Raw genomic sequence first — 23843 nt, forward strand, 5'->3', positions numbered from 1 at the left:
CGCCACCGCGTTCCAGTTCATCACGTGACAGTCAGTCTTGTGACAGTGCAGCGAGCAGGAAAAACGTCGTTTTGAGTTTGATAAGGAGTTTCACTCTTCAACAAACCTAGATTTCTCTCATAAACGAGAGAAATCAAGAAAAGGTCGTTATGGCGCATCTTTAGGACATTTATACGTCTTAAAACCATTCCTGTCCCGAAGCTGTAAGAGCGGGTTGAAGTCGCATGGGGAGAGTGGAGGAACTTTCATCTAATCTTTGTTTTGGTTTTTGTTTGCGTTAGTCCAGTGATCGTCCGCGTTAAAGAAGCTCAAGAAGATTTAATGTTAGTTTGCTGAAGTGGACAGGACGCCTCAGACCGGATATGGATACTAAACCTCTCCTCCAGGACAGACCTCCAGCGTACAACACGGTCCCGGCCGCGTACGACTACGGCTCGATCCCCGCGGCCGCTGCACCCGCGGCGGGCTTCCAGCCTCCGGCACCGCCGCCCTATCAAGGCAAGAGAAGCTCACACTGACACTGTATTCAACCTGCTCAAAATCACTGTTATATCAGCAATAACTCACGTACTGCAGGGTCACATAACGTACATGTGATGTTATTATTGTTATTAAGGACGTGATTTAATATAATTACACTGCTTCAGATTCCGGTTCCTTCAATTATATATATATATATATATATTTTTTTTTTTTTTTTTTGAGGAAGAGACGATATATAAACACAAACACACACACACACACACACACACACACACACACACACACACACACACACACACTTATATATAAAGATCATTTGATCTTAAGATCATCACGATAAGATTACATTTAAAATCATTTCAGTAACTCTTTAATGACTTTTCACATCCAATAATTGATAACTATAAATTATTAGAAAGAACTTAAATAAAGTGATTAAAAGTGAAATGAAAACAAAATAAAAAATGCAAACATTTACCGAATGGAACGGCGTTACTTTCTATAAAATACTGCACTGATTTAAGTATCACGAGTTACCCATCTGATTTACGATTCACTTAAAAAAAAAAAAAAAAAAAAAAAAAAAAATCCTAATAATAATCCGTCTTTTAATTCTCAAATAGGCGCAATCTACGTTTTCGTACAACTGATTTATTTGTTACATGACCAGTCAAATATGACTGACTTGTAAAACAAGTCTAGGCAGTTTTATGCAACAGGCTCCACTTGGGTAAAGTTGGTTTTATATTCGCACATTCGGACATCCGTATTCAATAGCCTTGTTAATCACACTACGTTGGACATTCAGTGGACATTCACAAGTAATATGCCATTAAAACAATACTTGCCTATTTTGATCGACTGTGAAAAATGTTGTAAGTTGACAATCGTTGGTTGTCAATATCATGTCGCTGCTTAAAATTCGCAAACATTAATTTATTGTACATTTTTTGGAAAGTCTGAATTTATCAGAAGTCCGAATGTGCGAATATAAAACCAACTTTACCCAAGTACAGGCTCCAGGTCACGATTTAGGTGTAGTGTTGTGATTGTTATTAAATGTATTACACTGGTTGCACTGTATGTTTTTGATTCTGTGAAAGAATCTAAATATCATGGTATATGTACAAGGTAACCATTCAGTACCATGGTATGTACCAAGCCACAAGTTTCTTGTGTAGTTTTGTAAGTTTAAAGTCCATAGGCCATAAATACACAGACTACACACGTTGGTTGGCTCAGTTAGGTTTACTGATTGGCTCTCTTCAGTACTTCATAGTGTACTTTCACCCTTGTGGATAGTTTAGTACACTTTAGTGTACCTTTTATAAAGAGCTCTTATTCTGGAAATAATATACTTTGAAATAATATACTTAAGTGTGAACCATAGATGCAAACTCCTTACCTTTCAGTGACAACTCACAATTTGAGATCAGAATAGGTCACCTAGGGGATTTGCATAGATCCAATGAGAAAGTGTCTTTCTTATAAGGGGGGTCTTATAAGGGTACTTGTGAACTTACAAGGGTAAAAAATGAACTAGTAGTTTCAATAAGTACTGTATAGGGTTTCCTTTACTCTTTACTTTAAAACAGAGAAGAGAGAGAGGGAAAACAGTTTCCAGTTTTGGTGTCTAATCAGCCAATTTGGTCTTAAATAGCCTCCATAGCATTTCATATTTTATAAAATGAGATTTTGACTAAATGTTGCAACAATATGTTATTTTTTTCATGAAAAATTATAGTTTTGGACATTTAAGGTAATAAAAAATAAATTAAAAAATAACTACAAATGAGCATGTAAAGCAAATATCTTTAAACACAATATCCTTACCTTTTTCCCCCGTTGCCTTGTTTGCATCCCTGGTGCGAACTGAATGTAATGTTTTCGGGCACTTAACTTTGAAATTAAAATTTTAAAATCATTTGTTTATATATACATTTACATTTTTTTCGAAAATGACTAATTGTTTCGCTAGATAAGACCCTTATTCCTCGTCTGGTATCGTTTAAAGCCCTTTGAAGCTGCACTGAAACTGTAATTTTGACCTTCAACCATTTGATGCCCATTGAAGTCCACTATAAGGAGAATAATCCTGGAATGCTTTCATCAAAAACCTTAATTTCTTTTTTACTGAAGAAAGAAAGACATGAACATCTTGGATGATATGGGGTTGAGGAAATTATCAGGAAAAGTTTATTTAAAAGTGGACTAATCCTTTAAATGTAATGTCGAAAAACGCAGTACGGTTAAAATTCACAAATTCACAAACATTCTATGCAACACAGGCAACTCCCCCCTAATTAGTGTATTCACACCCCTTACTGCTGATTGGCTACAAGTGTTTTGTTGCTCAATCAGATCCACTTTCAACAGCATTTCTCAGAAATCACTGTACCTTTAAATGCACTTTTTAAAAGTCTACTTAAGTTTGCTAAGAAACAGTCATGAAATTGTACTCTTTATGTACACTTAACCCTTAAATGCATGACTGATTGCCAATCATTCTTACATATTCGGGTCTTTATCGACCCGAATCTATATCGGAAGGATTTTTTCCTGTCGCGATAATATAAAACTCCTCTGATATTAGAGTAAGAGCTTGAAAGGGCTCAGTTTGAGCAGATGTTTTATGCCATCATCACTGTCCTCGTCAGAGCTCATTTCCCAGTAAATTCAGCAAATAATAGGCTAGTTTTATGTTTGAGGTCATGAATATGAGCCCATTCGCGATCTCAAACGTATTCTCAAAACTATATAATTTTCAACATCTTCAAAATCAATATTTCGATAGCTAACAGCTTCACCAGATCCATCCAGTAACAATTAGTCATATTTGATTGCGTTCAGTACTTGCTCTGCAATAAATCACTGAGCCATTTCATGTTTTTCTTATTATTTAATTTTCTGTCTAAATGAGTCGTCACTTCAGCATTGTGTATCAGACATTGCCACCTTGTGGAATAAAGATGAATTGCACTTATTCTGTCATCTAAGATTCAATTATTGTTGTGCAGAAAAAATATACGTACACTCATACACACCTCGGGTCGTTAGTGACCCTATACAATTTTTACAAAAAATGAATTCAAAAATAGGCATTCTTTTATAATTTTATGATTTTTTTCTTGTTATATTCTTTATAATGAATTGATTGAGGAATACCAAGAAGGTTGATGTCAAACTTTAAAAAATGAACGAGGAGGAGGGTAGTGAATGACGTCCAGGGTCACTAAAGACCCGAGGTATTCATTTAAGGGTTAAGTGCCATTTTATTTTTATTATTATTACATTACCTGTAGGTACATTTTAAAAAATACTTTTATGTAGTACACTACAAGTGCACATTAACTACAGTTAAGCACACTTCTTTTTCACAAGGGTGTATCCTCAACTATAGCTTCCTTTACAATATTCAGCTCTGATCACACATCACTTCTGCTCACAGCATCTGAGGTGATAAAGTGAGAAACGTGGAGTGTTAAACGGATGTGAACTTTGTCTCATAGGTTTCCCGGCTGCCACATCAGGTTATCCCGCGGCTCCATCAGGTTATCCCGCGGCCCCAGGCGTGCCTGCTGCCGTTGCCAGCCAGCCAGCCTACACCAGCACCTACACCATCGTCCAGCCCTCTGTGGTGGTGGTGGGGGGATGTCCGGCCTGCAGGTGAGTCGCACAGTGTACAACCCACTGTATATGACCAGTCACAGAGAGAGAATACACTGTGCCACCTTACAGCTCTATTTATAACAAGTTATGCTATTAGTATTTTTTCCAGTTATACTTTACGTCATGTCATTGTTCTATGAAGGAAAGAACTGAAATAAACCAGATGCAGTTCAACTGAATTCACAGTGGTTTCTCTATCCGCTCAGTCATCTTCCTGTTCACTTGTGAGCATGTGACATGTCTGCTGTCACTTATGTCATGCCATGACTAGAAAAAAAAAAAGACAAAAACAAATTTCACAGGATATACAGAATCAGATTTTTCATGCTTGGATGTTAAAACCACACAATAACATTGTGTTTTAAACTCATAATTCTGGGCTTAAAATGGACGCATTGCTTTTTGAGGTTGTTTTAATCCAGAATCATTTCCTGCTTGCTCATGTGACTCTGAGAAATGGAGAGTCATGTCACATCATCAGCTCATGACAGTACTGATTTCACTCTGAACTTTGGTTCATGCACCGGATAAGTCCAGTTTAGTGAGCATGACCACAAAACAAACATGTGATTGTTGCGCTCTTCCTCCTTTTAAATCATATTATACTATAACATACATACCATATAGATATAGAAATAAATAGATCAACAGTATGTATCTGTCTATGATTAAGCATTAAAGATGTTTGATGTTTTTGTTGATTGTTGGAATCACTTTCAGAACTATTTTTTTCCAGCTTATGAACGATAAAAACATTGACAGCCAATCTGAATCCATCCAGCTTTAAAGAGCTCCAGCATCTTTATACTTATTTTACATGTTTGTTTATCATTTCTGTCCCTCCATTGAAAGTCCAGTCTACCAAAACTTTTAAGATTCAAAATATGTTCATACAGAGATCATAAAAAGTAATTTATATTAAACCAGCAGTTTAATAAAAGACACATGATTGCTTTATATGATGAACAGATTTAATTTAGGCTTTTATTCACATATAAACATTGATCAATGCACATCAAATATGGTCAACAGAAGCGCAAACCAATGGCTTGTTCTCATGTCATGCAAGCACGTTTGAGCTTTTGTTACAAAAAAAAAAGTTATACAATGTTTTTATGAACTTTTTGAAGCTTAAACGTTTTGCTTGTGTGGACATTCAATGGATAAATGAAAATGTATTAAAAATAATCATCTGTTTTGAAGATGAATGAAAGGGTTTTGAATGACATGAGGGCGAGTAATTGATGGGTGACAGGCCACTGTTCACTTGATAATCATGCGCAAGAAGAAGAATTACAGGCTGATGCCTTTTTTACATTTTTTTTTTGGGAAGAGAAATGGTAACAGCAGAGTGAAAATAACTTTGGTTGTACGAGAATTAAGGCATATTTTTAGCTCTTACTGTTTCAACTTGTGCTGATGTGGTTTAACAACCCCAGGAGGATCTTACATCAGGGCTGTCAAACTCCATTTTAAGACAAGGGCTAGATTGGACAAAACATCCCATTGTGAGTCAAATTTGCTAAACTTCTGTAAGATGAAGTGTACATATACAATAATGCTCTTATTGAGCTAATTAAGTCCAGATGTTAAAGGGTTAGTTCACCCAAAATGAAAAAATTGTCATTAATTACTCACCCTCATGTCGTTCCACACCCGTAAGACCTTCATTCATCTTCAGAACACAAATTGAGATATTTTTGAAGAAATCCAAGAGGTTTTTTATCCTCAATAAAAAGTAAAAAACATGACCACATTCAAGGTCCTGAAAGGTAGTAAAGACATTGTTAAAATAGTCAACTTGACTACAGTGGTTCAACCTTAATGTTACTTTTTGTGCGCAAAAACAAAACAAAAATAACGACTTTATTCAAAAAATTTGTCTCTCTCCTGTCAATGTCCTACACTGTTTATGTCTGAACGCCGGCTCAGTATTGGCCGACGCTGTTCACGTGAGCACCATGACGCATGCGTGTGATGCTGCTGACGCAGGAGCCGGCCAACACTGAGTCGACATTCAGACTACGGATGTGTCACGATTTTCCAATATTCGATTAGTTGATTTAATTATAGAATATCGAATAGGTTGTGCGATTATCGTCTTAATAAAATTCCCCATTTGATGCGATGGTGACTTGTAACCAGATGGTGGCGCACGCTGCCAATAACGCACCTAAAAGCTGTCAATCAGCTCAAACATTGCCTCCCACACACACTAGACTTGTGCGGCATAGAACGACACATTACAATTAATTTTAACATAAGTGCCGTCATTCAGTCTGTTCACAATATGTTATTACGCGTTTAGGCAGCCTAAAATCATTATGGCTTGAGATAGGCTTGCTGCGATAGGCGTTGTTCAGCCTCAACACTGGTATCATCACTTGCCCACCGTGGCACCGCCACCCACCGTCGTTTTGATTTTTTTTTTTATAGTAATAAAAATCATTTAGTTCAGTAAGAGAACAGACACTACAATTAAAATATAAATGTTTCTATTCAATTCAGCGCGAGCCGAACGAGAGTCGCAGCACAAATCAGCAACAGTCAGTCAGATTTCACTTCGCCTCACTCTTGACTGACAAGACGACGGTGGAATCTTTGGTTTCAAATCGAAATGTAAAAGCGTCCATTTAAGCGGGTTTGCCATTGTTCTGCTTTGTTGTTGTGCTTTTCATTAAAAACAACAATGAACCCAGCATTCAAGCAATCGCCGCTACCGAATTGGCGCTAATTTGAAAGTGAAAGTGAAAGTGAAAGTAAAAGGCTCACGGCCACACGGGCGTTCATAATGGTGCGGAGAGCAAGCGTTTTCAGTCTTGTTCAGTCTTGAAAAAAAGATTGAAAGCGTGAATGGTCTCTATCCCTCTCTCTTTCCGTTCATGTGTGTGTACATTAGTCTATACATGCGTGATGCGTGCATGCGGAGGAGGGGTGCGATTTTCGAATAATATTCGAATAATTCCCAGCGATTTTCGAATATTGTTTTTGCTTGAAATGCCCATCCCTAGTTCAGACCAAAGACTATAGAATAACACAAGACGTGTCACTCATATTGTTTTGAATGGGAGAAAGTGTAACGCGCAATATGGCGGAATAAGTCCCGCCTTCTAAATCCAAGAGCCAATCGCCGACTGGTAAAGTCATCGCGTCACTTCAGCGGCCGTTAGAATCACCGGTTTCTATAGAAACAGTCAGACGCGCGCCTCCGAAGAGACGCGCATTTAGGTCTGCGCATGCGCATTAGCTTGATCCAGCCTGAAAAAATACAGCTTTTTTGTCATGATTCGAGCGTTTAGAAACTAAATGTATGAGTTGGTTGTTGTCAGATTTCATTGGTGATTTCAAATATGAAATTTAATCGTAAGGTTGGCGAACAGTTTTGGAGAATCTGATGTTTCCCCATTCAAAGAGATAGGAGCTGCATGATGCCCAGGATGCCCGAGAGGCGTTTCAAAGATGGCCGCCGAGTGAAATGACTTGTCTTAAAGGGACTTTGTTCAGACGTAGAACCTGGAAGCGTTGGACGTAAACAGCGTAGGAGACTGACATGGGAGAGACGAATAAGACATTTTTTTTTTGTTTTTGTGCACAAAAAGTATTCTCGTCGCTTATTATTGTTATTTTAACTGTTTTTACTACTTTTCTGGACCTTGAATGTGGAAATTTTGTTGCTTTCATTGGAGGATAAAAAAAAAAAAAAACTTGGATTTTATCAAAAATATCTTAATTTGTGTTCTGAAGATGAACGAAATTCTTACGGGTGTGGAACGACATGAGGGTGAGTAATGAATGACAGAATTTTCATTTTGGGGAGAACTAACCCTTTAACTCTCAAACAACGATTGATGGTGTATTAATAATGTAATTAAATAACTGGTCATACTGTGGGTTGTTTACACAGTCCTCGCACGTTAAATCTACACTACCAGCTATTTTAACTGATTATATATTTGATCAAATAAATGCAGCCTTGGTGAGCAGAAGATATTTTTTTTAAACATTCAAAAATCTTAATTATTCCAAACTTTCACCAGACGTGCAGATTTTAAACATCTTATAAACCTCATGAAGCATCCTCTGAACGTTGTTCTAGCATGAGATGTTTTATATGTGCTAGTAGTGAACGCGCTGACCGTGATGTTGTGCTGTGTTCAGGGTCGGCGTGCTGGAGGATGACTTCACCTGTCTGGGAATCATGTGTGCCATATTCTTCTTTCCTCTGGGAATTCTCTTTTGCCTGGCCCTGCGTCAGAGGAGATGTCCAAACTGTGGAGCCACTTTCGGCTAGAGGGACCAAAACCCTGTCGCTGTCTTTTTAATTCAGTTTTTAAAGCATCAGCATAGTTTATTTGTAATCATTGCACATGAAAAATGCCAAACGTCGCTTATGTAACTATGATAAATGACAGATCACGATAGTAACCAGCCACAAACTCTTTGATTACTTCAAGATGTTTATCCATGTTTTTAGTTTATACACGCCTCGCAAGCACTATATTCTTTTTTGTTCTTTATATGAAATCTTAAAGCCAGTCTCCAGTCATTTAATCACCAGTGCCTTTACGACGGCAGAGAAACCATGAACTGATCGAGCCGGGACTCACTGAGGGTAATTCCCATACGACTCTGGGCAAACGCCGACTCACTTTGAGTAACATTGTGTAAATGAAATCAATGATTTGCTTCCCTGATGTTTTTTTTCTTCTTCTTTTCAATTCCACCACAGAATGCTCCTTCTACTCTTGTGTATTGAAATAACCATCACCACGTCTTTTCATTGTTTTATTGACTATAATATACTCACTAATCATGTTAATCACGTCTTAGACAAGATCAAAAAGCATTGTATTTATCTTCATCTTCTGTATTAATTGTTTTATGCTTCATTTAAAAAAATGTTATTTGTATATCTTGGATTTCTGAATCAGTTTTAGACCATTTTTCCTTGTTGATGGGGTCTGATTTTGGGGGCCATGTTTTCATCGTACTGCACTGATGATCAATGTTATATGCGCTGGGGTTTTCTGAAAGCGTCTTAGAGAGGGTGAATATGCAGTTATGTTTCACTCAATGGACCTCAGCCAGATTAAAGTTGAATTGAAACCTGCAATAAACAAGGGAAGTTGGCGCCAGGACAATGTAATGCGTCACACAAGGACACATAGTTAATCTTTGACAATGGAATGGTTTTCTTTCCAGTGACCGACAATCAGTCTCGGACGTGTCCAGTGTGATTTCATTCTCATACCATACACTAGGCACGCTATTATGATCAGTTATAACTTTTTTACATTAAAAGAATTGTAAATAAATTCTGCAAGTGTTGTTTTTTTTCTGTCTGTTAACTCTATTGGACCTCATTTAGAAATGTCAGTGCACAGAACAACATTTTGAACTTCCTCATCAGTGAAATGTATATCAAACTTCCTCATCAAACTCACCTGACCTGTAACAATTTACATATATATATATATATATTTTGAAGAATTTCATCTCATTTAATTGATCAAAAGGTTTCTATCCAACTGTCTCCATTGACTTTGTATGCGTGAGACTGCCTGCTTGTCATTTCTGACTTATAACAAAAAACAGAACAATGCCTAAAAGCTGGTATGTGACAAACCCTCTATACCGGCATGATGAATACGATCCTCCACTGGATGGAACTGGAATAAATACTTTGAATGTTGCAATCCCATCATAATAAAGCAGTTCGTCAGAGGAGAACTGGCCCCCCAACTAAGCCTGGTTCCTCCCAAGGTTGTTGTCTCCATTTTAACACCTGGGGGGTATTGCACAAAAGCAACATAAGGGATTAAACTGGGATTTTCCAGTTATCCTGGCTGAATTTAGCCCTGACTCGGTTGCATGAAGGGAGGCTAAATTAATCTACATTAAGTTACTATGGAGATTTACACTTTGCAGCTAGCCTGGTCTGGAGCAGGCTAACTGTCAGGCTAAGCTGAGCTCCTCTAACACTGACCAATAGGAACGCAATGATATTACAACTGACTCTCTCACATACAATTATTTGACTTTATTAACATATATATATATATATATATATATATATATATATATATATATATATATATATATATATGTGTGTGTGTGTATATTATAAATAAAAATATATATTGGTGTAGTTTAAGACATTTTTATTATTTTAATATTTATTAAAAGGTAAGTATGATGAGAAACAAAACATTTAAAGAGAAGTAATTTCTTAAAAATTAAGTGTTATATATCCCACTGAATCATTCTCAGACTTAATGCTGACAACAATGGAAGCACTTGGGAGAGAACTGTCAGGAGACTTATTTCTTAGCACAGAAGAATACAAGAGGATTACCAAATCATTGTTTTAAGTGTGAAAATATAGCAAAAGTAACACAGAAATCCAGGCCCCTGAAACAATCAGGCCTTCATTTGTAAGCTTTCATTAAGTGATGAGTGATTTTTTGCTAGACAAAGAGCAGGAGAAATACCAAGTGAGTGTTTCAGAGCAAAAGAGTGATAGAGTAAGAAAAGAGTGATAGAGTAAGATGCAGCCTGCTGAAGTGACATGCATGGTTGTTGTCCACACTGAAACTACCCACTGTAGTCAAAGCACAATAAAGTCAGCTAGCCTTTTCCAAGGCCCATATTTAATCTATACTCTGGTCTCATATATATATATATATATATATATATATATATATATATATATATATATATATATATATATATATATATATATATATATATATATATATATATATATATGAAATTCAGGTTGATTAGGACACTTTTTGCTATTGAAATGACTGGGAAAAAGTGTCCTAATCAACCTGAATTTTATATATATAGGTTTTCCTTTTTTTTACTGGCTAAATGTTTTGTGCCCAATTTTTAATTAGATTGTTTTAAAATATATGAATACATTTCTCTCTGGTTTTGTTTGGCAGTAGTAGTCTTTATGGTTATTAGAAGAGCAGAAATTAAAATCACAAAATTAAAAATTAAAATTAATATGCACAGACTAAATTTTAATTGGTAAGATGAATCTAAACTCAGTAATTGTCCCAAAGTATATTGATTTACCCCATTACAATATTATTGCGCTTCTATTGCGTCCCGTCTGTTTAGCGCGCATGCGCGCAGCAGCGCTCGTTCAATGTGAAGTTTAGCCTCAAAATGGAAATATTTGCATTACTTTCTAACATTTACAGATGGAGAATAAACTTGTGAAAAGTAAGTGATGCACTAAGGAAAACACCATGTCTCAAACGCATAAAATAGCACAAAATGTATGCCGTTTCCTATGGTGGATCGATTTGATCCATGATCGACCTCTAGGGCTGCTTAAGAAAAGCGTGCACGCTAAATTATCTTGACTAGGTGAACCTGGATCGAATTAGCGGGACTGCATGAACTTCAATGACCTTTTATGAAACCGTTTTAGCCCAAACTCATTTGTTAGGTTAATTCAAGTCAGGTTTTGGAGTTTAATCCTCGCTTTTCTTAGCATCTTTTATGAAACAGCCCTCTGAAAACCCAGAACTAAGTTTTATAAGCTATCGAACCATAAATGCCAGCCTTTAAGGAGAGGAAAAAGTGGATACAGGCAATAAGAAGTGAAGCATCAGCAGGAAAAATTGGTTAATTTTGGGATCCTGACACTCGGTATGCCTCAGTAAGCCTACGTGTGCAGTAAACATTTAGTCAGTGGTAAGTCAAAAATCCAGATGTCAGTTTTATATATTATATTTTCTGTCGCTGATTACGTTCCCCTCCAGTGGGCGTAGTTCTCAGTGTAATATAACATGCCACGCTCTGTCTCAATCGCCTGTGTCCACTTTTGTGTCCTTAAACGCTCATTTTTTGGGTTGACAGCTTATAAAAACTATTGGGTTTTTGGTTCTGGGTTTTTTTTTTAGCTTGTTTGCTGTACACCTTGTCACATAGCAGCTTTTAGGCATTGTTCTGTTTTTTGTAATAAGTCAGAAATGACAAGGAGGAATCCTCATGCAATACAAAGTCAATGGAGATGGTTGGATTGTTCCCATAGGTGGGGCACATTGTAACATGACCATATGACTGCTAAAATTTTTATCTCACTTAATTAAAAAAAAATATCCATGACAAAGTAAAAGGTCCCACTTTATATTAAGTGGCCTTAACTACCATGTACTTACATTTAAGTTAATAATTTGATACAATGCACTTATTGTGTACATACATGTTTTTACATTGTACTTATATTTTAAAAACACCTGCATGTAATTATATCTGTAATTAATTTCTGTAATTACGTTTATAATTACACTGTTGGCCCATCCCTTAACCCTTACCCCTACCCTTAAACCTACCCATACCACCAAAGCTGTCCCTAACCTTACCCGTATCCCACCTCAATAGCAGAAAAAGTGTTTTGCAATTCAATATGAACCCAATAAGTACATTGTACTTATTTTTTGATGTAAGCACATAGTAGTTAAGGCCACTTAATATAAAGTGGGACCAAGTAAAATATTTTGTCAATAAAACACAATAATTATTTTTTTTCATATAATATATATATATATATATATATATATATATATATATATATATATATATATATATATATATATATATATATATATATATATATATTTTTTTTTTTTTTTAGAAATTCAAATTTAAATAATTTTGTAGTTTGACAATGAACACTCTGTAAAACACATCTATACAGCACTGGTCAAAACAAAACAGGCAAACAGATGAAGAAGTATATTCATAAAAACATAGAGCTGAACAAAAACACTCCTCTCCCTCCACTCACAGAACACCAGACAAATAGACGAGACAGTACAAATGCTGAACATTTCTTGAAATAATATTTTCCGGATGCTCAGGTTCGTCCTCTCAGTCTTTATTCACTTTTTTCCATAGTTTATCAACAGAAATTCATAAAAGTTGATTATGCCAGTTGTATTGTAACTTTATAGAATAATATAGTTCTAATAGTGGGGCACATTGTAACGCAGTGTTACAACGAACCCTATCTGCGCAACTGGAATTTAAACCTGGTTATTGTCTTCTGATAGTTAGTAAAGGATTAAACTGCTAAACAAGAGATTGGAGATTAAAATAATATCAGATTTGTCTAATTTTAAATAAAAACAAAAAATATAGATGAAAAATTAGCTCAAGTAATAAATTTACTTTTGCTATTGTTAAATAAATGTTCAGTGATATCTTTCAAAGACTTGAATTTTGGCACAATTTTTTTCTCTATATATTGTCGATATGGCAAAACTGAACAGTGAAATTAATTAAATTAAATGAGTTTGTTTCACTCAAATAATAATGAAAGTTCATTGTACTTAATAGGAAAAAGTTGCATGAACTCAAAATTTCTAAATTGTAGTAAGCTGAACTTAATATGATTGAGTTAAGCTGCAGCAGATTTCTAATTCCCAGCATGCTTTGCGTCAGACCATATAAATAACTGTTGAAATTAAGTGTTATTTTCTGTGTTTTTGCACAAGATTAACATATGGAGATATAAGTTAATGTTTAATGTTGTGTTATGTTGGGATTCAGGGGGGTTCTGTTATGTTAGTTTTGTAGGGTTACCACTGTGGTGAAGAGTAGAGCCTGTGGTTATGTTGAGGATGAGCTGCAAAACATTTAAGACCACATATGTTGTTTGATTACATATATACAAGTATGTAATGACAGTCTCTCTGATAGTTATAATAGCATGTGTTATTTGCTATGCAACATTTAACCAAGATCTGAATGTGATGTTTATGTAAATTAACTCTGTGTAATTAACATTATGATGAGTTGGGAAAGGGATGCTGGTGACGGGATTGTTAGTGAGAGACACCTGTGCACCACACTGGCCTTGATCCGCTTCCACGGCTCTCGGCCCCGCCCCACTTGTCACAAAAATTTTAAGTTCTACCAACTTTAAAAAAATGAGTTAGTTTACTTAAATGTTTTGAGGTAATAAGTTTCCTCAAATGTTTTGAGTATTCTGAACTTATTGATTCAGTCACTCTTACAGGAAAATCTGATAAGATAATCTGTAGAACCTTCAAGATAATTAGGACATTACCTAGGATTGTCGGAAAGGGAGAAATCAGCCCAAAATCAGCCTGATTATCTTGTGGTGTGTACCCAGCATTAATCTCCAGAGCCACCATTTTCCAGAATGGCAACCTACCTGGAGTCTCCAGAAGTGCAAGGTATCAGAGATTTTTCTATGGTAAAGAATCCTGAAATATGACCACAATTTTCCATCTGTTCCTGAACCCTCCACAGCATTGCATATGAATGTCTGTCCTAACACAGATGATTAGTTGAGTACTGGGAGCATCCACAATGTGCAGTTCTGGAGGTCTTCATGTACAAAAGTATTTATTACCAAGAATTGAAATTATTCATCCTCTCTTTTGGAGTTGCAACATTACTCTCATATTTTAACACTAAAACACATTTAGAAACAAAATATTTTTATTTTCATACAGCAATGATCTACAAGATCTCAGGCGGCCAACATCAGCGGAAAAGTGCATTGATACAATCAAAGCCGAATGAATAGTTTCCCCAAAGCACAAGATAAATAAATCACTATCCACTGACCGACAATGGATCATTATTCAATGTTGTGACTATGCTGATAAAAGCAAAGCTCCCTTTTCCTAAAATAATTAATGATCTAAAAAAGAAAATCAGCTATAAAAGCTCTTGTAGATGGTGGTGTTGTCTGCACACTGGACGTCTCCGGCTCAAACTGGAGATTGACTGTCTTGCTAAAGGCTAGCTGAGCGAGTTAGCCAGCTAACTCTGGTAAACATGCTTACATAAACATGGCTCTACTTTCCAATCGATGACCTTCACTGGGATCATAACGCTTTAATTCACTTCACGCTCAGGAATCCATCAGGTCAAGCTCATTCCACTAGTTACCAGGATAATTGGGCTCAAGTGTTTTGAGGAATAGCGACCAGTTCAGACAGCACCTACAATAAGTAGAATTTTTCAACAGCATTTCGGTTCACATCACTATCATCAGGACTTTTCTGCTAAAGCAGGTTCCCATCTAGTGTAAATATATATATATAAAAAAAGTTAAGATCGCACTCATCTTCTCTCGTGTATTTACAGAATGACGCTCTGAAAGTTCAACATCTGACTACCTGCTTTAGTGATTCTTACAACTATATGCATATACATTGATTCCCTCTCTATATACACACACATTCAAGATGTATATATATATATATATATATATATATATATATATATATATATATATTACATTCTCTCTTTCTCTCTCTCCTTGGAGAGAGACAGAGAGAGAGAGAGAGAGAGAAAGAGGTGGAGGTTTTAAGGGGGACAGACATAAATAGTGGTTCAACAGTATGTGGGAGTTTGTGTGCTTAAGTGTGTTACTGTGAATCCCAGCATTCTCAGCGGAGGGTCTCTGTCCGAATCCAGCGAGCCCTGTGGGAATGCGTGTGTTCACTGTAGTGCGCTCTGGGAGAGCATGAAGGCCAGCTGTGGTGTCGATCAGATGATGGGGGCGGATCTGTCATTGGTGATCGTGGGCCGAAGTTTTACTGTAGCGAATGGATTCCCTCCCCTACAGACACACAATACTGTTACTCTGGCTGATCATACGCAACGACAGATTTTTAAGAACATTTATAATACCTAGATTTTTACGTTTTCTTTAGAAACTGTGAATTGTGCTTTTCTGTGCAAAACAACTGTGCTAAGTTTTTGTTTTTCATGAGACTTTTCCTACTTCATACTTTAGTACAAAAAAGTGCCAAACTTTCAACAAAAATTGATTTCTTGATGAGTTGATATTTTATAATAGTGATTCATAATGTCTAAATATAAATTCAAAAGCAAAACGTTTTAAGCCTGTGTAGCTGCTCTCGACTAAATGAAACTGAATGGATCACTGTCAAAATTAATTTCATATCGATTCACTAGTTGATCAGTCACATTGCAAGCATTGAGGACAGACAACAAACATGATCCATTAATACTCACCCTAGGAAAGGATGCTTTGGCAGCCCGTTTGACAGAGGGACCTACAGGAAACAAAGAGCAGGACAAGTCACACATCTACAGAGTAGACAGCAATCGATGAGCTCGGTGACAAGCAGCCAGGTACCACAGGAGGGTGAATAGCCAAAAATAAGACATTTAAGAGCTGTGAATAGGGCACAGCAGTCTGAGAAACGGACACTCACACCAGCAGTACTGCAATGAGTATGCAACAATACAAGTTGTACTTGTTACTTGACCTTATTATGTTCCATGTTTAATTCAGCAAGTGGCATACAGTTATTTATTTATTTATTTTTTGGAAGTTTAAGCAGCATGAAATTTGATTAATTGCTTCTAGTTCCTTTAATCGCACTGCAAATGGAAGGTCAAGTTGAGCGCACTACATTGTGGGATACAGTACTGCACACAGTGCAGGGTTCACATGGAAAATGAGAGAAAGAATCAAATGTCCTGGAAAATTCTTTGTTTAAAAAATGCTCTTGTTCATTGAAGAACAAGCAGTTTACAATTAATCCAAAACAATTAACGCTTTTAGCAGAAAGCGCTATGTTCTGAACCGCTGAGTTTTGACACGAGAAGTATTTTAATTACGCCGTTTAATCACACTGTGACGTAGTGATGCTTTCTTGTGTTGGCGGTTGCACTTGAAGGAGCTAGGAATGAAGTGCATGAATGTTTGCAGTGAATGTAGGTAGGCCTATCTAAACTTGTTAATATTTATTAAACAAATAATTTTGATATGGTATATGCAAGGGCTCGGCACGCATGACAGCCCGATAAGGTGTAGCAAATCGATATGTAAAGTCTTATTGAAACTTCTTTCATCCCCATAATAAATAGTTTTTCATAGTAATCCTTTCATGTAGTCCCCCTAGTTTTATTTATTTCTGAACCATATGGGAAGTCAAAATGAGCCGTTGACGTAACACACAGTGAATCACACATTCAGCGATTCATTCACTTTTCACGCAGCACAAACGTGAGGCTTAGGCAAAGACTTGGATCATTATTCAATGACTCAGTCCTGTTTGTGTTATACTGTATCATCTACAGCAGTGGTCACCAACCTTTTTAAGCCCAAGATCCCTGACCTCGACCTTTTTGAAAGACAAGATCTACTTGATAGAAAAAGACAGCCCAGATAGAATTTAGTATTTTTTTCGTGGTCAATGTAGATTCTGATTTATTTATTTATTTTTACAAGCAAATTGGCCGATTCTGATACTGGTTGCAAATATTTATTATTAATATTATTATAATAAACAAAAATACATAGCCATTTCAAATTAGAGGGAACCACTGCTTTTTAATCACAATCCAAACAAAGATGCTACGCACGTTGCATGAGCAGTTGTTTTTTATTTGAATTAGATTTAATTTCAAGATTTAAAGCAAAAACAGAATGGTCTGACTGTATCTTTGTGAAATTATAAATGCTACACACACAAAAAAAAGCATGAAACAAAAACAGCAGGCTGAATGAGACGCAGATTCACTCTCTGACAGCAGGTGGCGCTTATGGAGCAGCAGTGATACAGCGTTTCCTTGGTTACCGCTGTAAACAAAGCTGAAATGCGCTAATAATTAGCTACTTTATTCGGAGGTAAGAGGAAAATAAAATGCCATTGCCATCGAAATCTTCCTGAAGACTGATCTCCTTTTAGAGATGAATTCATAATCCCTCACCCCCAATTCAATATTTATATTTTCTTCCTATATTTCGAGCATCATGAACAGTGAGCTGCTCTGCCTGCTACAGAATATTCTCCTCTTCGCATCCGTCTTCAGCGTCTCTGGCCTCGTGTTAACGGCCTTTTACAGACTCAGACATAATGTGGGCTATTTAACGTTACCTTTATCTGTCTGTCCCAGTAGCTCCAGAAAATAACATAAAACTAAATACAAAAATACAATACAAAGACTGGAGAAATGTAATGTATTTTTGTACTCATATTTCTGTTATTTTCGCGAGCTACTGGAACAGTGATAAAGATCGACCAGTCGATCGCGATCGACGGGTTGGCGACCACTGATCTACAGTAATATAATAGTAGGCTACATGACTGATCTGATATTGACTTTCTGCAACATTAAACAAGAAGTTACTTACATTTTAGACAAAAAATTGTCTTTTGTTTGTCTTTTGTCCTTTTTGAATTTTTGAATAAATCATTTGAGAAAGTGATTCAATGACCCGTCCACACAGAGCATCATTTGATTCTTTTGTAAATCAATAAGCGTTTTGAATGAATCGTTTGAAAGAAGAACTCGTTAAGACCGTTATTTGCTGCCATAGCATTATTTATGCAATTGTACGGTGACCGGGAGGGGAGATGTTCGGTTCACTTAGTTTTGTCGTGGCCACGACATATTAACTCGTGGGAACGTGATAAATCATGGCCACGGTCATGTTGAGGGAACGACATAATTTCTCATGGCCACGAGTTAAATGCTTAAACGACCTGTGCGACCATAGCAACCTGGAATTATCAGAAATGGATAGGCCTATAATAATATTTATTTGTATTATTAGGATCTCGAGGCCATGTCATAAGGACCTCGTTACCTCGAAATATATTTCTCGTGGCTACGACTTACCACATTCCCATGAATTAATATCTCATGGCCACAACATATCACGTTCCTACGAGTTGATATGTTGTGTCCATGACAAAACTCACCGTACAACTGTGATATCTTGTTTGTTTATATTATAATAATTTATTAGATTATTACTTATATGATTGTTTGGATTATTTTATTAAGTAGTTTATCAATATAATATATAAATATGCTATAAAATAAATTAAGATGAATATAAATAGTGTGCTTTCCAAATACCGTCAATAATATATAATGAATTAAAAACAAACTATATGTTTTTTTTTTTTTTTAACTTCTGGAATATATTACTTTAGCCATTGAATCTGTGATCCTAGTCTTTTATTCCCGTCATAATGAATTTTGAATGATCTCTGAAAAAGATTGGGAACCCTGGCTGTGCGCTTTGGTTATACATAGCACATTTTGGCAAATGTAGAACATTTATGTATCCCACACATACAGAATTTTATCATAATGTGCAGTATACATCCAATATACTGCAGAAATAGTCTGAGAAGTATGGTAGGGCGCTACTCCGAGCACAATTAGTAAAACTCAGTCTGATTATATGATGAGAAGCTTCCTTCAATCTGTCTGAAACATCAATAAAAGAAAGTGCAGAAGGTCAGACGTTCCTGCATCCAGAAGTCATTCAGGTTTGATGTCTAACAGGAAGAGCTGAGCACACAAGGTCTGGAATCTAGTCCTGCTGGAAACACGAGTACGTTAAAGCCGTGTGACGTTGTGACGGGTATTAAAGCAGACACGATCTGATTACTGTCATCGGGTATGTGTGCAGAAAACTGAAAGTGCAAAAAGGGAGTCTTTCATAGGCTGTAAATGCTGTCTAGCATTTTGCGTGCAAATTTATTTCTCAGCCGCTGTCACATACATATGCAAACACATGCATAAGAGGTAGTATCAATAAACAAAACAATACTCAGAATATCACAAGATGCAAATTTAAAAGCATACAGATTAAAACATTGCGGTTCTGGGTGGTTGTTGTCTGACTGAAGTCAAAAGAGTCCACCCACGGATTGGATCTCACCATCCTCTGGTCAGTCATCCGTTTCTTTAATATAAAGTAAACTTAACGAAAGCCTATTTCTATTAAATCTAAATTTGAAAAAACTAAATTATTTGATCTCATTTTAACTTCCAAAAACTTGTCTTATCCATTTTAAAGTCGTCCATAGAGCATGCATAACCCCTTACAAGAGGTTCAAAATGAAACTTACAACTGCCATATCTGTAACACTGTATCATCAGGTATTCTTCACATGTTTAGGGAGTGTCCAACTGTTTTCAACCTATGGAATTATGTAAACTTTGTTTTGTCCTCCTTACTACAAACTGATTACATGTCTAGTCCAGGTTTATGTCTTCTCAATGATAATTCTGACTCCTTTGGAGTCAGCAGTGGTGTAATCCTAAAAATAGAAGTGGTGTACTATTATAACATGACAATAGATTATGGACTTTTGACGCAAAACAATAAAAGTGGGTATACGCAAATTCTGATCCTTGGAAGTCGTAATATGCAAACAGCCCTGGGCAAAATGTAAGTATATGGAGTATACGTGCGTATGGCCCCGACTACACCACTGTTTATAAGTTCATCACAAAAGAGAATACACTTATTTTTGTATTATTTTTTATTAAATACTCTATTTTTCATTTTACAGTGAAATTTTACAATAGTAGTGTTGTTTATTTTGTTTAATATTTTATTTAGTAATACGAATAATAATAATAATAATAATAATAATAATAATAATAATTATTATTATTATTACTACTGTCATATTGATATAAATCACAAAATTCCTGGCCAAATCAAGCAACCCTACAAACAAGGACAGGAAATCTGGAGCTTTAAAAAAACATGAAATCACAATTTTTTGTTTTAAATACATTCACAATTAAATGGTTTCTGATTAAAAAATAATAATTAAGAGAGACAAAAATGTAGTATTAGTAATTTATTTATAAGTAATAAAGTAATAAAACATAATACAAAAAAAGTTTATTTTACAGTTATACTATAAAATAGACTTATTATATTTATTATTTTACAGTTATACTATAAAATAAAACTATTATATTTATTATTTTTTATTAAATACTCTATTTTTTATTTTACAGTGAAATATTACAATAGTAGTGTTCCTTATTTTGTTTAATATTTATATTTAGTAATTATATATATATATATATATATATATATATATATATATATATATATATATATATATAAAATAATTAAGACAGCCAAACATTTTAATATAAGGAATTTTTAATAAAAAAAAACAATACAAAATAAGTTTTATTTTACAGTTATACTGTCAAATAAACTTATTTTTGTATTATGTTTTATTAAATGCTCTATTTTTCATTTTACAGAAATATTACAATAGTAGTGGTCCTTATTTTGTAATATTTCTGTAAAATGAAAAATAGATTAGTAAATAATAAATAAATAAATAATAATAATAATAATAATAATAATAATTATTATTATTATTATTATTTATTATTACTACTACTACTACTACTACTACTACTAATAATAATAATAATATTAATTATTATTATAGTTATATTAATATATAAATTAAGCAGCTCTACAAAGCAGCACAGCAAATCTGGAGCTTTAAAAAATGTTTTTGTTTTGTTTTGTTTTAAATGAACTCACAATTAAATGGTTTCCGATTGAAAATGAAATAATTAAGACAGCCGTAAATATTTTAAAATTATTTTTTATTAAATACTCTATTTTTTATTTTACAGTAAAATATCACAATGGTAGTGTTACCTATTTTGTATAATATTTTTATTTAGTAATAAAAATATTATTCATTATTATTATTAAAGTTATTTTAATATATAAATTAAGCAGCTCGACGAGCAGCACAGCAAATATGGAGCTTTAAAAAAATGTATTAAATCATTTTAAATGGCAATTTTTCTTAATTAGATTTCACACAGCTTTAACTTCAGTCTCTCCTTTGTTGTCTGTGGAATATTTTGCTCATTTTATTGTTCTCCAGATGAAAATCTCAAGTCTGATCAACACATCTCTGACAAGCCACACAATGTGAGGCATCATTCATGTTCGTAGCTCAAACAGCGCAAGATTAATTTAAGTGGCTTGCTGAAATGCATAACCTTAAGTATGAGTAACGGCAATACTTGTGCTATAGTGATAATAGTCAGAACTGAAATCTGAGTCTCCAGCAGAGGGCAGCTGAGAACCGCAGTAACTGTACACAGGCAAGAGATGCCTCTTGATTCACTTAGTGGGCATCTGGCATCATATTAGTCCACTGCAATCATCCAGCTGTGCATATTCACTCCAGATATCAGCAAGATCTCGTCTCTGACATCAACATTGGCATATAAATGGCCGTAATCTGGTTAGACGCTACTTTTTATACAGTAAGGCTTTCTGATGTCAGTGTCACAGGCTCTTTCATGGCTACAGTGTCACTATTTGCATTCTTTTGAGATTCACATCTATTGTCAGTCTTGCATCAGTCTCTGCTGTTTTCTTTTTCTCTTTCACACACAGAAAACCAGGTAGGGAGCATTTTTCACACAATGCCTTCAACCGTGAGCGTTCAAGACGCGTCCTCGCCCACCTCTGACCTGCACCGATAAAACATTTTGTGTGTGGAAAAATACAGCCTCAGCTTCACTTCAACAGGAAGATCTCCTTTCCTGTTTGACATCTACTAATACAGGGAGCCGTGTTTACCCCGGCTTTCCAGGGCGGAGAGATGAGCTTGGCTTGAGTAATTGCATGGCACGAGTCCCTCGTTCGCCACAGCGATGAGCCAACCCTCAGCAGGGAGGACAGGTGCCGAACAACAGGGCTTCACACCTACGGATCTGGCTCCGGCACGTCTATTGTGTGTACAATATCAGGAGGTGAGCCGCAGGCGCTGGTGCCGACGGGGTAAATGAATGGGTGGATCTGCGAGCGCTTTGGAACCCTGGAGCGGGTTTCAGGTTGAAGTCCGTGTGGAATTCCATCGGAAAGGTTGAGCCGTGGCCCGGATGCGTGTGTGTGACGGGAGGCCGGGGCTCACTGGAGGATTTGGTGAGCGATGAATATTTCACCGCGTCCAGAGAGAGGAGTATCCACTTTCACAGCCTGGCCATTGACACCCGCACCCCACAAATATCACAAATCAGGGCTTCCTCCAAACAAATAATGCTACACAGCTAGGTGACTCTTTCAGAGTCATTAGACCTCATTAAATGAGCACCTGGAATGAGATCATGTGTCTCATCAGACCAGCCCTACCACTAAAATTAGCATGAGTATAATACAATAGACGTGGACCGTGACATTACGTAGTTCTGGTATTGCGTTGCTTGATGATAACAGGCTGCTCGATGAAACCGCTGTGGGCGCAACACAACACAGGGTCTTCTGGGAATAGGCAAAATACCATCATTTACATGCATTGGTAGGAATGTGTCCCAGCCCACAGTTCTGCCTCATGTGTTTGCATGCATGCAAATAACACGGGCTACCATGTTTTAGGATATCTTGACATGTTAAAAACCACATACATTAGCTGCATATTCAAAAGATGCGATTTTGTATTAAGAAATTAATAGGGCTGTCATGATTCCTTGATTAAATTTGAGTACTCAGTTTTAAAAAAATCCTCGAATGCAATTTATCCATGTCGAGTAACTGGCAAAATACTGGAAGTGGCGCATTCCACGGACAAGAATCCATTAAAGAGTTTTCTTAAAGGGGAGGTTCACCAAAAAAAAAGACCGGCACCTGTAAGACCTTCGTTCATCTTCAGAACACAAATTAAGATATTTTTGATGAAATCCGATGGCTCAGTGAGGCCTGCATTGACAGCAAGATCATTAACACTTTCAGATGCCCAGAAAGCTACTAAAGACATATTTAAAACAGTTCATGTGACTACAGTGGTTCAACCTTAATGTTATGAAGTGATGAGAATACTTTTTGCGTGCCAAAAAAACAAAATAAC

The 23843-nt window shown here is 35.9% G+C and overlaps 2 protein-coding genes across 2 annotated transcripts in view; one reads left to right on the forward strand and one right to left on the reverse strand.

Annotated features, from left to right (window-relative positions):
- On the forward strand, window positions 1–9467 carry bri3 (brain protein I3). Its single transcript, XM_048187086.1, has 3 exons — window positions 1–498; window positions 3993–4149; window positions 8311–9467. The coding sequence occupies exons 1-3, from the start codon at window positions 363–365 to the stop codon at window positions 8441–8443; spliced, it is 426 nt and encodes a 141-aa protein (XP_048043043.1). The 5' UTR covers window positions 1–362; the 3' UTR covers window positions 8444–9467.
- A 5158-nt stretch (window positions 9468–14625) lies between these two features.
- baiap2l1b (BAR/IMD domain containing adaptor protein 2 like 1b) overlaps window positions 14626–23843 on the reverse strand; it is a 73912-nt gene continuing 64694 nt past the window's right edge. Inside the window, exons 13-14 of the mRNA XM_048187124.1 lie at window positions 16195–16235; window positions 14626–15775 (exon numbers count right to left, since the gene is read on the reverse strand). Of these exons, the coding sequence (XP_048043081.1) occupies window positions 15703–15775; window positions 16195–16235 (114 nt within the window). The 3' untranslated portion in view covers window positions 14626–15702. The remainder of the gene's footprint in view (window positions 15776–16194; window positions 16236–23843) is intronic.

This window comes from Megalobrama amblycephala, linkage group LG1 (genome assembly GCF_018812025.1).
Source record: "Megalobrama amblycephala isolate DHTTF-2021 linkage group LG1, ASM1881202v1, whole genome shotgun sequence".
In the NCBI taxonomy this organism is placed as follows: Eukaryota; Metazoa; Chordata; class Actinopteri; order Cypriniformes; family Xenocyprididae; genus Megalobrama; species Megalobrama amblycephala.

Excerpts from the sequence above, each read along its gene's own strand:
- bri3 (XM_048187086.1), top strand. The coding sequence starts at position 363 with ATGGATACTAAACCTCTCCTCCAGGACAGACCTCCAGCGTACAACACG. Across the intron at positions 499-3,992 it reads GGCACCGCCGCCCTATCAAG|GTTTCCCGGCTGCCACATCA; the intron begins GCAAGAGAAGCT and ends TTTGTCTCATAG. Across the intron at positions 4,150-8,310 it reads GGGGGATGTCCGGCCTGCAG|GGTCGGCGTGCTGGAGGATG; the intron begins GTGAGTCGCACA and ends TGCTGTGTTCAG.